This window comes from Pongo pygmaeus, chromosome 10, assembly GCF_028885625.2.
Source record: "Pongo pygmaeus isolate AG05252 chromosome 10, NHGRI_mPonPyg2-v2.0_pri, whole genome shotgun sequence".
Taxonomy (NCBI): Eukaryota; Metazoa; Chordata; class Mammalia; order Primates; family Hominidae; genus Pongo; species Pongo pygmaeus.
In genome coordinates, this window is record NC_072383.2 from 104,779,202 (window position 1) to 104,793,347 (window position 14,146).

At 50.2% G+C, this 14,146-nt stretch overlaps 1 protein-coding gene across 1 annotated transcript; it reads right to left on the reverse strand.

Moving 5' to 3' along the window:
- Positions 1-3,257: 3,257 nt before the first annotated feature.
- CKAP4 (cytoskeleton associated protein 4) lies at positions 3,258-13,071 on the reverse strand. The gene is made up of 2 exons (XM_054444370.2): positions 12,306-13,071; positions 3,258-5,724 (listed from the first exon to the last, which is right to left on the reverse strand). The coding sequence occupies exons 1-2, from the start codon at positions 12,774-12,776 to the stop codon at positions 4,399-4,401; spliced, it is 1,797 nt and encodes a 598-aa protein (XP_054300345.1). The 5' UTR covers positions 12,777-13,071; the 3' UTR covers positions 3,258-4,398.
- Positions 13,072-14,146: the final 1,075 nt, after the last annotated feature.

The window sequence follows — 14,146 nt, forward strand, 5'->3', positions numbered from 1 at the left end:
TCCTTCACATCTGCTTTAAATTATCTAAGCGATCTTATCCACTTCCTTAATTTCATAGTAAGTATGGATGAGTAATTCTGAAAGCAGGCTTCTCAACTGAGCTCCACACCTGGCCAGCCCATGGGCTCTGTTTGTACAGGCAACATGAGCATAAGTCACCTTCTTATATCCTCTCCCAATCTGGGAGGGCCGTTGTCTTAGAGGCCTCTCCCTTCCTCACCCCACATGCATTCAGCAGCATCTAACGTGGCACATCTCTGACATCCACCTGCAACCCTCATCCTCAGGGCACATCGGACCCAGCCTGGACCACTACTTCCCAATGTTCACTTGCTCTCCTCCAATCCTGCCACTGCGGGGGCACTCTAGAACCCAGTTCTCACCATGGTTACTTCCCCCGCCCCACTTAAACCCTTTTGTTTATTCCTCACAGTTCAGATCCGAACTCTGAGGGATGACACGCAAGGCCTCCAGGTCCTGGCCCCATTAGCCCTCCTACCCCATCTCCACCTGACTCCCCACCTCTGCTTCCTCTATTCCAACTGCAAGAACTGTGCTCAGCCTTTCAACTGTCCTGACCACTTCAAACCCAGTACCTTTTGCCCGGTACCTGACAGCCCTACTTGTCTTTCAGAACTGGGTTCAAGTTTTACCACCTCATTATGTAGTCACTTCTTTAAAACAAATCTTACACACACACACCAATTATTGAGCTCACAAGGAAGGATAACTTCAAAATATTTAATCTGATGGGCACCCACCCATCAGAACAAATGCAGGCCCTGGGGCTGGAGCAGAGTCTTGTGGTCTCTGCTATACTAGAATATTAACCTATTAGTTGCTGGATTGTGAAGAGGTATGGTGGTCCAGAGAGAGGACACGCAGGGGGCTCAGGGCAGAAGCTATTCACCAACTAGGACAACAGTATTTCAACGTTTTAAGCTCTGGTATGATCCATGCACGCATGATCACTGAAGCACTTATGATGTGCCAGATTCCGTGCTAAGCTAACCCCTTTCAACACGCTACGTCATTCAGTCCTGACAACCACCCTGTACCATCACATCATCTTCATCACCACCATCATCATCTCCATCTCCACCATCATCTCTATTATCAACACCATCACCATTCTAAGTGGCTTGCCCAAGGCCACATGGTCAGTGGTGTAGTAGTCTCCTCACCAGGGTGCTGTCAGTCCTGCCTGAGAAGTTTCACTGCAGCCTCTTATCCTGGTGCTGGATCTGCAATTTAACCAACATGTTCAGTAATTTGTGTATATTGTTTGTTCAAAGGGCAGAATAACCTGTTTCCTGAAGCTTCCCATTACTCATGAACGCATTCCAAGGGACTTCCCCCAGCCCTTCAAAAACCTGTTCTAACCACCTCTAGACCAACCATGGCACAATGGTCACTCCTTCCTCTTGGCCCAATACACCCAAGTATAAAATACCTACCATTTTACATGACTGTCATTCCCACTGGGCTAGTCCTGTACATTTTAATTCACTGATACTTAGCAAAATGGCTGGCTATCAGCCCAATAAATGTTTGTTGAATGAATGAACACTATATTGAATGAATGAACAAGACTGAGCTGCATTATTTGGTATAAGAACTCTAGCTGCCCCGCCATCAGAAATATGTGAATTCCTAATATATTCCTTTTATTTTCACCACTTGAATTTAAATTTATCAGACACTTGTCAATGTTTTCTTTTATAATATTAATGAGAGTCCATTAAACCACTCCATAGTCAGAGATGAGCAACTGCAGAAATGACGGCAGGAGAAACAGCAAGAACATACTCAATGCAACCAATTGGCCTGAGAAGGAAATGAATTTAATTTTTTCCATGCCTGCGACTTTATGCTATTCCGCACCCTCCCCAAGTGGGTGAAAGTAGCCATTTAAAGCATACATGTCAATACTTAAGACTTTAAAATAAAAAGTAAAATAGTTTTGAAATAAAAATAGAAATTATTTACAGAGCCTGTCCTGATTTGCTGCTTTGGAAAAAACTTCCAGCTCTGAGTTGTGAAGCTTTGAGGGACCCAGAGTGACTGACAGCAATTCAGAGATGAGGGGCCCTTCAGCCAGAAAGGGGGACATCAAGCCACAGGACCTCAGGTCCTAGCCACCCTCTACTCCCTAGGTGGGAAAGAAGAAATCTCTTGCAGCCTTGGGCTCTGGAACAGGACAGATATTCCATAGGCCAAATGGACCTGCACTGGTGTCAGTGGACGATAGAGGATGCTGTCCCAGTTAGAGCAAGGATGAGGTCCAAAGCTTAGCCCTGCCACTTCCTAATGAATGATCTTGTATGAAGCTCCTCAGCCTGCTGTTCCTCTGTGAAATGGGAAATGATACTGCCTACCTCAGGGGACTATAAGGAGGAATAACAGGTTATTATGCATGCTGAGCACAAGACCTGGCACACAAGTACTCAATAAACAGCATGCGGTTTTTATTGGGTGGAGGGTGGAAGGCAATCCAGGGAAGGAAACACGCCCAGGGGTGCACTAGGGCTGAAGTTCACTCAGATGGTCTGAGACACTGGTTCTCAACCCTGGCTGGACATTAAAATCAGAGAGGGAGCCTTTAAAATACCAGTGCTGGCCAGGCGCAGTGGCTCACGCCTGTAATCCCAGCACTTTGGGAGGCCGAGGTGGGCAGATCACGAGGTCAGGAGATTGAGACCATCCTGGCTAACACGGTGAAACCCTGTCTCTACTAAAAATACAAAAAATTCGCCGGGCGTGGTGGCAAGCGCCTGTAGTCCCAGCTACTCAGGAGGCTGAGACAGGAGAATGGCCAGAACCTGGGAGGCGGAGCTTGCAGTGAGCCAAGATCCTGCTACCACCGCACTCCAGCCTGGGTGACAGAGCGAGACTACGTCTCAAAAAAAAAAAAAAAAAAAAAACCAGTGCCAGCCTCTTTATGCCTATTCAATCAGCATCTGTGCGGGCAGGGCCCAGGCATTTTTTAAAAGCTCCCAGGAAGATTCTAACAGGTAGTGAGGGTTGAGATCCTGTGCTTGAAGCTAACAGAGCTGGAGACAAGTAATCATTGAACACACTTGCTAACAGTCCATCAAAGGAGGTCCCTGGCCCAAGAGTGAGGCCATCTTGGTTTCACAATTAAAAGAAAAAACAGCCTTAAAATAGTAAACTTACCTATTTGCTAATCGTTTATACCACATGCTAATAAAACACATCAATTACGAAATTCTCAGAATGTAACCACTCTGGAAAAGTCATAACAAAGCTCAAGTGTTTATTAAGAATTAAAAATACTGTAAATAAGCCATACAGTTCATTTCACAGTAAACTAAACAAAACTTTTTTTTTTTTTTTTTTTTTTTACTTTTCGGGTTTTTTTTTTTTTTTTCAATTTTTTTTTGGAAGGGCAAGACAGCCATTAAAGAACAATACAGCTCAGAGGGAACAGAGATACAGCAAACAATTACAGAAATGCAGTATGCACGCTCCTTGCCGACAGGGCTGCCCAGACAGCAAACCTCTTCATGGACATCATGTTAAAATAAAAGGACTTGGCCTACATTCCCCAGGGAGACCCCCCCATTCCACTGTGGACAGCTTTCCTCAGGATTTTTTGAAAGAACCCAAGGACTCCCCTTTCTGGTAGTCTAAACCTGTGCGTTCCTTGGTGACCTCCAGAGAGAGAACACGGGCCGGCAGCGGGGACAGAGGGCACCAGGACTCTGCTGGGTGTAGTGCTTCACATTCAGAACCGTCTGGATGCTTTGCATAGTTACCTCTGATATCACAAGATGTGTCAGGAAGAGAAACGACACGCACACCACGAGGGAGGCGGCCCTCAAGCAGCGGATTCCTTTCAAAGAAAGACCCAGGGGCTTCTCCCCTCCTCAGAGCTGACAGCTATGAGCTTTAACCGGTTCAAAGTGGAAGACAAGTGAGAGATATCTCATAAAAATTTCGGCCAGTACAAAAAAAAAGTAAAATTAATTTTCCTTAAAGACAACTAGAAAGAAAAGTGTCCGCCCAACCCACCTTTTTTTTTTTTTTTACTTGAAATCTGCCAGCCAGACAGGATTTCTGAGGTTAATCTGCTTCTGTTAATCCTCAATTTAAGCCTTTATCATTTTTCTCTGACTAGAGACATCCATGAAAAGCCACCTGTTATTCACAGGGGCTGCGCTTCAGGAAACCAACCAAATGCAGAAGCAGGGAACTTAAACATTGTCAATAAACTAACTGGGCACGAAAATACAATGCCTTGGTGTTCAGGTGGTGACAACTGTTCTTTAAGAGGGGACAAGAAATTGGGGGGTGGGGGACACATGGGAGAAAACCACACATTTTTTGGTCATGAGAAATTGGACTTTAAATCCGCGCCCTGCACACGCAATTCATTTAGACCTTTTCGTGAATCTTCTCCACTTTCACAAACAACCTATCCAGATCATTCCTCAGGTCATCTAGTAAACCCTTGGCTGATTCCAGATTGTTCTCGTTGGTTTCTATTTTGACCGAGTATGCAACCAAACTGTCCACGGCAGTCCTGAGCATTTTCAAGTCCGCCTCCACTTGACTGACTGAGGCTTTCAGGTTGTCTAGAGAAGAAAGTCTGTCCAGGAAGTCCTGAGGAGGCAGACGGGCGGCCTGGGCTTGGTCCTGACTGAGCAGCGTGTGCACCTGCTCCTGCACCTTCTGGAGTGATTCCATGGTGCTGGGGAGCTCGCCCACACTCCTCTTCAGCTCCTCCACGTCGCCGTAGAGCACCAGCTGGGCCTCGCCCAGGCTCCTCACTGTGCTGGCCAGGCCATCCTGGTCTGCCTCTGAGGACCCCAGGCGTTCCAAGCGCCCCTGCAGGGCAGCCAGGCGCTGCTCGTGCTCCTGGCTCTTGGACAGGAGAGACTCCAGGCTCTCGGTCTGGCGCGCAGAAGCCACCTGCATGGAGAGCACCCCATCCTCCACGTGCTGGAGCCTGGAGTCCAGTCCCTGACTCTTTTGCTGGAGCGCCTCGAAGGCCTCCGAGGGTCTGAAGCCTCCGTCCTCCTTCGGCCCATGGGAATCGGACTTCAGCTGGCGGAGCTCTTCCTCCAGTCTCCGGATCTCCTCCGGGAGGCGGGAGACGGACTCCTCGGACCTGAGAAGCTTCTCCGTGAGGGCCTGCAGGGCGAGCCGCTCCGTGTCGGCCGCCTCCTTGAAAGCCTGCTGCTCCTGCTTGAGGCTGACCAGCTCGCGGACCTCGGTGTAGACGTCGGACTCCATAGTCTGAAGGGCACTTCTCAGGGCCTCCATGTCCCACTCTCTGGACTTGGCTGAAGTCTGTATCTCCTTCACAGCTTCCTTTAAGGCTTTCAAATCCTGCTTGTGCCCCTCAGATTCTTCCAGGGAGGCAACCTTTGCCTTCACATCATTGATCTCCTTCTGGCTCCTCTTCTGGACTTCTGTGAAGATGGCGATGTTGTCATTGATGGATTTGGTGAGCTCCGTCAGCCGTTCCTCCACCGTGTTCTCCAGGGACGTGAAGTCCCGCTCCCGGGCGTCCTTCACCACATGGATCCCATCTGAGAGGTCTTTGAGAATCTCATTCTGGAGTTTCTGCAGCACTTCGCTTATCCGGCTGACCTCACTCTCCCCTTGCTTCACAGCTTTCTCTGTGAGGTCTTGTTTATGTTGGGAGCTTCTCAAGATGGACTCAAAAGTTCCAAATGTGGCTTGCAAAGACTGCACCTGTAATCAAAATCCAGACGTTAATTGCTGAGAAGAGCTGATGAGTTTCACATGATACAACTTTTTTTGTCTGCCCAGCCTCCAGGTCCCATTTTTTTCCAGAATGGCACCACAATTTTCCTTTGGAGAAACATCCTTCCACATATAGTCCATATGGTTTTGAGGACCAATCCTAGGGCCCCCTCCTAGTGCTCCAGGGATGATTTATAACCCAGGCCTGACTAGTCAGGCTGGACAGCACAATGATTAATAACCTGGTAATAAATGGATTAATAACCATTAAAGGTAGCACCATGTTTTTTGCAAAAAAAAAAAAAAAAGAAAGAAAGAAAAAGACAGAAAACAAGAACCTGACTCTATCAAGTCCCCATCATGCAGGAGAGAAATGTCATGAGGATGCAATCAGCCAAACTCACAATGTGGAAAATTCTACAGGACAAAGAACCAGGATCTTCAACAACTAAGTGGCATTTTAAAAGAAGGAAAAACAGGAAACTTACAGATTGAAAAAAATTTAGGAAATTTTTCAATCAAATATAATGTGTGGATCTTATATAGATCCTGATTTGAACAAACCAACTGTTAAAAAGACATCTTTGAGCTGGGCCTGGTAGTGTCCACCTATAGTCCCAGCTACTTGGGAAGCTAAGGTGACAGGTTGCCTTAAGCCCGGGAGTGCCTTAAGCCTGGGCAACAGAGTGAGGTTCTGTCTCTAAAACAAAAAAAAAAAATTAAAAAAATAAATACATAAAATTTTTAAAGCCATTTTTGAAATAATCAAGGAACTGTGATTCCGGACTGGGTGTCAGATGATATTCAAGTAATACTATAAACTTTGTTAGGTGTGATATGCTGTGTTCTGTTAAAACAAACAGGGAAAGGAGTAGAAAGGGAAGGAAAGGAAAGGAACCCTTATCAGTTGGAAATAAATCCTAAAATGCTTTGAGTAAACTAAGAATGTCAGCCAGGGATTCATTTTAAAACTAATCCCTAATTCACTATCCCCTGGATCTGCCAGGACAACACAGGCTCTTCAGAGGCCCTAAAGCTGAACTGCCAACATTTTCTGAAGCCCTGGACCCACTTCTGCCTAGTAAATGTTCTGGCTTCAGGACAGGACAACCTCTTTGCCTGTGCTATGGCCATTCAACACCAACAGCATCTGGAGAATAAGGGAGACCAGGTTGGGCACGCATAGGGCAAGAGAGTGGTTCAGAGTCAGACTTCTTACTCCAGCCAAAAAAAAAAAAAAGTGGCAGAGGGGAGGGGTGCTGATGGAATGAAAAAAAGAATGGCAAAACATCAGTAATTCTTGAAACTGGGGTTCATTATATTGTTCTTTTTTTTGTTTACACTTGAACACTGCCATGATAAAAAGTCAAAAAATAAAACAGCACGGTCTCTGGAGCCAGACTGCCTAGGTTCAAATCATAACTTTAACACTTCCCAGCAGTGTGATCTTGGGGAAGTTATTTAGCCTATCTGTACCTTGGTTTCCTCAGCTGAAGGATGGGAAAACAGTACCGGACTCATATGATTGTCTGTATGAGGATTAAGTGAATTAATAATATATCAAGTACTTAAACTGTGCCCAGCACATAGTGAACACTCAATACATGGCAGCTATCATCATCGTGATTATTTCCCATTTCTTCTGAAGCACCTGGTAAGTCTGCAGATTCTTAGAACTATCCTCAGCCCATGCCAAAAGGCAGGAGGATAAACTGAAGTGGGATGTGAACAGCACACCTCAGCTCTCGTGCTAGCCCCACCAGTAGCCAGCTCTGTAAGCATGAAAAGTCACATTCACTTTCCAAGTCCCAGGCTCCTCATCCAATAGCAAATAGGTCTCTAAAGTGCTGTCTAGCTCCATCAGTCTGTTTTAAGGCAGATTAGAATAAGGTTCTCAGGGGCTCCAGAATACTAGACAATTTCCCTGCCCAACCAAATACGACCTGAGTCTTAAAGGACACTCTGTGAAGGTACTGGAGAGAGCCCATCTCTGAAACTAGGTTATTAAATCACAGTGTCTGCCTGTTCTAAGCATAGCACTCAGAACAGAGGTGTGAGCAGGTGAGCACAGTACCTTCAACATGGCAGGCTTTCATCCAGTGTTTTTTGATGGAATCACAGAATGAGGGAATTCAAGCAAAGCCTGATGAGCTGGTCCATGTCTCCTCTGATCCCTGTCAGCCCTGACCTGGGCTGGCTCTTCACAAATGCTTAGGAAGGAGACTAGAACAGAAATTATACCCAACCCCCAACACTATAAAAAAGAACATGGTGTTCCCCTACTGAGGGGACTATGAGTTGTGCATCTTTATGTGCAAATAACTCATTATCATCAATATGCATTGGAAATATCTGTTCCCCCAACAAATGTGGGATGCCCACTAAGTGGCAGGCAACGGGCAAGATGCCAGAGATGAAATAATGGCTAGGATCCTTGCCCTGAAGGTTACATCCTAGGGTGGGGGGACTGGGTGTTAGCAGTGGTTGACATTCAACCGGACACTTGTGATGGACCAATAACTATACAAAGGACTTCAGACACATCATCTTATTACACCCTCATCATAATCTCATGAGTTGGTATCTCCCAGTGATCTCCATTTTACTAATGAGGAAACTGGTAAGTGGTAGGCTCAAACGTCAAAATCCCAAAATGCTCGATTTCAGAACCTGAGCTCTCAACCAGTATGTGATATGCTCAGGCAGGGGCAGTGACTCCAAAGTGCCCTGAGTACCTGGAAGAGAGACTGCTAACTCCTGAAGCCCTGACTCCTTAGCCAGAGAATCTAGACAAGAAAACAAAGAAATATGACCAGGGAGCTCACTCTTCCACAAATAGGTCCTAGTCTCATTAAACTGTCCCTACCAGGCCTAAGCCTACTCCTACCATTGCTTTCTATCACGCTGGATCTGCCAGGGCAACACAGGCTCTTCAGAGGGCCTAGGGATGAACTGCCAACACTTTCTGAAGCCCAGGACCCACTTGTGCCTGTTGAATCCTCTGGGTAAGGACAGGCCAGCCTCTCTGCCTGTGCTACAGTCATTCAGAAGATTTGAGCCAATCTCCAATAACAAGAACATCTGGAGAACAAGAGACAGGTGGGCACCCAACTCCAGCTACACAACTTATGGTCTGTGTGTGACCTTGAATGAGTTACACAGCCAGTCCTCAGCTGCCCCATCTGAAAATGGTGCTACTAAATGATACCTGCCTCAGAGCGTGGCTGGGAGAACAGAAATCATGGCTACAAAGCATTTAATAGCATGGCTGACCCATAGTGAACACTAATTATGAATACTGTAAGTATACTTCCCTGCTATGAACCAAACTCCACCCCCCAACAAGTACCCAAGAGTTATAAAAGGGTTCAAACTTAGGCTGTCAGAGAACCAAACACAACTGGTTCCTCAATGCAAAATAACTTATTTACTGGCCACCCCAAAGATACAGACAGAGTGGCCACATTCTATGGCAAATCCTAACACTGTTCTGGCCATGTTCTGAGTCTCAAGTCAATGGAACATTTATTGGGCACCTACTATGTACTAGGCTAAATAGTGGAGTGGTTAATAGTGTTCTAGGAGTTAGACAACAGTTTGGATCCTAGCCCAGCCACTTACTAGCTATATCACCGCTCAGTTACTTAGCCTCTCACTTTTCTCATCTGTCAAAGAGGGCTGATAATAGTACTTACCTCTCGGGGTTGTTGTGAGAGTCAGCAGATGATGCATTTTCAAATGTTTGCATAGTGCCTGGCACGTAATAAGTGCACCATAAATATGACACATTAAATTACAGTTTGATTACACTACTAAATTAAAAGAAAAGTGGTCAGCCAGGTGCAGTGGCTCACATCTGTAATCCCAGCACTTTGAGAGGCCAAGGCAGGAAGACTGCTTGAGCCCAGGAGCTCAAGGCTGCAGTGAGCTATGATCACACCACTACGCTCCAGCCTGGTGACAGAGCAAGACCCTGTCTCTACGAAATATAAAATATGAAATAAAAAACAGAGAAGTCACTATTTCAATGATTTTAGAGCCATGAGGATTCTTAAAAGTCTGGATAGAGCCCTCTTCTCATTGTATGGATGGGAAAACTGAGCCCCAAAGAAGAAAGTGATCTATATACATAGCTGTGATGGAGAAGGGGTGAGAAGCAAAAAGAAGGGACTAAGGGAGGGGCAGGAAGAAGCACAGAGAATTAACCTGGATTCAAGACCTTCCCTATTTTGGCCTCAACTTCCAACCTACCCTCTCTCACAATTTCCTAAATGTGACTCTGCCATTGGCAGGGTAGCCACCTCCTCTCTCTCAAACATGCTCAAAATAGTGCCCCTGCTACAGTGTTCATCACAGTCCTTCTCTCAACATTTATCGATCACCAGCTAGATGGCTGGCACTACCCTGGCCACCGGGATACAGGCGAAATTCCACACCCTCCCTCTTCTGAACTTTCACAGGAGTTACCCTCAGCTGACACCTCCTTATGTGCTGCACAAGTGATTCGTGTCTTTTGCTCCTTCATACCCTCCCACAAAGCCTACACAGAGCCATGCAACTATCAGACTTTAATAAATATTATGATTGACTAGTAAGTAGGTGGATGAAAGAGAAGAAACAGAGGCTAGTCATTATACTCCAGCAGTATGTCTATTTTTTAAGAATGGTTTGACATTCAGGATAGGCAAAGCAGCACTGCCTACTTAATTCCCTTAGAAAAGTCACCTCCCTTGGCCTGCAGCATTTAGCAGGCTGACTCATTCCAGTTGCTCTGCCAGTCTTTTTTTTTTTTTTTTTTTTTTTTTTTTTGAGACGGAGTCTCACTCTGTCACCCAGGCTGAGGTGCACTGGCAGGATTTCCGCTCACTGCAACCTCCATCTCCCGCGTTCAAGCAATTCTCCTGCCTCAGCCTCCTGAGTAGCTGGGACTACAGGCATGTGCCACCACACCCCGCTAATTTTTGTATTTTTAGTAGACACAGGGTTTCACCATGTTGGCCAGGCTGCTCTCAAACTTCTGACCTCAGGTGATCCGCCCGCCTCGGCCTCCTGAAGTGCCGGGATTACAGGCGTGAGCCACCACGCCCGGCCGTGCTCTGCCAGCCTTAAGAGGAAATTCCTAGTCCTGCACACTCAACAAAAGCAGAGAGCAACTTGGCAGGACAGACAGCATGCTGGGAAAAGGAGGCAGTGGCTCCGGGATCAGAAGTGGCGGGATTTTTTGTTTCAGTCTTGCAACCAACTTTCATTGAGCAATGACATAGTGGAGGGCGAATGAGATCAAAGGGGCCGTACTTGGTATGGAAAAACCAAAGAATGGTGGAAGCTAAGCACCTTCGCCTTGAGAGTTGGGTCCATCCATAGCTGAAATGGACCCCTGTGGACCCTTAACGAACAGGGCAGCGGCCTAGACATTCTCATGTGTCTGCCACTCACCAGCTGGGGACTTTGTCAACTCATTCCTCTGTCTAAACCTCAATGTTCTGCTCTGGGAAATGAAATCAAAACTGTTAGTCCTCCCTCCCTCCCAGGGTAGCTATAAGAATTAGATAATATGTGAGTGAGTAAGCATTCTAAACACCACATAAATGTGGCTAGAAGTATTATTCACCAGTATGATCTAGTATTTTTGGCCCTTCCCTTCCCCTAAAGCTGAAGTAGGGCCGGGCGCAGTGGTTCACGCCTGTAATCCCAGCACTTTGGGAGGCCGAGGCAGGCGGATCACTTGAGGTCAGAAGCTCGAGACCAGCCTGGCCAACACGGTGAAACCTTGTCTCTACTACTAATAAAAAATCAGCCGGGCGTGGTGGCACATGCCTGTAATCCCAGCTACTCAGGAGGCTGAGGCAGGAGAATCGCTGGAACCTGGGAGGCAGAGGTTGCAGTGAGCTGAGATCGTACCACTGCACTCCAGCCTGGGCGACAGAGCCAGACTCCCTCTCAAAAGAAAACCCAAAAAAGCTGAAGTAGGACTACGTCAAAGGCCCACCGGGGCAGGCTGGTCCAATACAGGACAAGGGACCTAAAGATAGATGGTATTTCATTTGGACCTGCAAATGAGTTAGAATGCCAGCTCCGGGTCTATTAAAAACCCCGCTCGGATGTCTCCCACAGGCAGAGCTGAGGTGGGGCCTTGCCTGAGGCTTCCAGGGATGCGCTGGCTTCCCTTCCAACCTCCTTTTCAGACAGCTCTGCCCATTCAGCGGTTCCTAATCCAGAAAGAATGGGCTCCCCGGAGCCTGCCGGCTTCCTTACAGGTCACCGCTAATGCCCTGTGACAGGCCCTTGGCCCACCCTGCCAGGCGGGCCTGGCCATCCTCGCGGCGGCCCATCCCTCGGGGCGGATTCCTCCGCAGCCATTGACAAAGGGGGTCTGGGGACTGCCTCGGAACTAGGGGGCCGCATGGAGGGGGGTGTCTAGGCCAGGGCCCGCCAAGGAGGAGCGGCCGGCTCCCGCCTCGGGGCCTGGACAGGCAGCGCTAGGGGCCGGTCGGGAAGCACGAAGGAGCCCGGCCGTGGGTCCGGAGGCCGCAGTCGATGGGGACAGCTGGGGGGCCGGGGGTACCCACCTTCTGCTCGACGCCCTGCAAGCCCTGGCCCAGCTCCTCCCTCTGCCGGGAGAAGTCCTGGTGGCTGCGCCGGACCTGCTGGACCTCCTCCAGGACGTGGTGGACGCACCAGCCCGAGAAAGCGGCCGCCGCCACCAGGGCGAGGTAGAAGAGAAAGTTGAGCGCCCTGCCGAGCCTGCGCGAGCAGGACGCCGAGGACGAGGCGGCGGCGGCGGCGGAGGAGGAGGAAGAGGAGGAGGACTTGCCGCCGCCGCCGCCGCCGCCGCGGTGGCCGCCCTTGCCGTGCGCCTGGTTCTGCGGGTGCTGCTGCGGGTGCTGCTGCGGGTGCGGCGCGGGCGGCGGCGGCTGCTGCGGCGCCGGCGGCGGCTTCTTCGCCACGTCATCCGCGCCGCCCGACGGGTGGGCACCCTTCTCCGAGGGGCTCGCGGCGCCGTGGCCGCCCTTGGAGCCCCTTTGTTTGGCCGAGGGCATGGCGGGCGCGGCGGCGGCTCGGGCCGCGGGCTGGGAGGCGAGCGAGCGCGGCGCGCGGCCCGGGAAACTTGCAGGGGCTCCCCCGGGACTGGGCGAGCGGCACGCGGGCGCTGCTGGCGTCGGAGCGGCGAGAGGACGCGCGGCCGGGGAAGGAGGCCGGGCCGAGGAGGCGGGAGGAGGGGGCCTGCCTCCGCCGCCGCGGCGCCGACCCCGCCTCCCGGTAAGGGAGGCCGAGCGAGCCGAGCGGGGAGAGCCTGCCACGCACGCCGGCCCGGCGGCCCCTCCTCCCCGCCGCCACGACCCCGGAGAGGGAGGGCCGGGCGGGGTCTACGGGGGCCGGGAAGCCGGCGCGGGGGTGGCCGGTCGCGGGGCGGGGGCCCGGCGGGGTCTGCCGAGGCCGCGGTGGGCACCGAGGTGGCCGCGAGGGGAGGGGAGAAGAGCGGAGCGGAGGGGAGGGGAGGGGAGGGGAGGGGAGGGGAGGCGGCGGAGGTGGGGCTGGCGGCCCGGCGGGTTCCACGCAGGCTGGGGGCGGAGGGCCAGATCGACCCCAGCCGGGGCGGCCGAGCAAGGTCGACGGGGGCCGGGGATGGGCGGCGAGGCGGGGTCGGAGGGACGAAAGCCGGGGTGACCCTGCGCCGCGGGCCAAGCGCGACCCCCTCCTTTCCCGACCTGTGCGGAGAGGAGAGAAATGAAGGGGGGCGCCCAAGGAGCCCTGGCCCCGGGAGTGGGAGTCAGCCGGTGGGAACAGATCGCCCTTCCTTTCCGCTGGGAATTGAGGGAATCCCCCTGCTTTCACTCTCCCAGCCCGCCATGGGGTTGGGCCTTGTCCTTTGCCTTGGGTTTGAAGGCGGAGGCACAAAAGGCTGTCCAAAATCCAGCCAGCTTTGGAGGCATGGTTGATGCGAGTTAGCAAAGACTGCGGTAAGTCTGTTCAAGGGGACGCATTCACCGAGTGTCCCCGTTAGCCAAGTTAGCCTGCTGTGGCCAGCTCTTTACTTTTTCCCCCGAAGCCCCTTCAGCTCTGTTTTCTCTTTCGGGGTCATGAAGTTTGTCCACAGCCCCTACTCCTGACAGCCTCTGGGGTGGGTGCTGCGGAGTCAGCAGCAGCCGCACAGAAAGAGGCAGATCAGGGTTGTCACCCCTACTTTTGTAAAAGGAAATCTAGTATTGCCAGCTGCGTGCTTAGCGACTCACATATGTTCTCGAAATCTCACAAAAGTCCTGTGAGGTAGAAATTATTTTACCCGTTTTGTAGGAAGGAAATTGAGACTGAGAGAGCCGGCTTCGGATTGGCTCAAGGTCACATATAGTCATCATTCAAACCTCACTCAGTTTGCTTCTTTCTGAAGTCTGTGCAGCTTCATCACTTC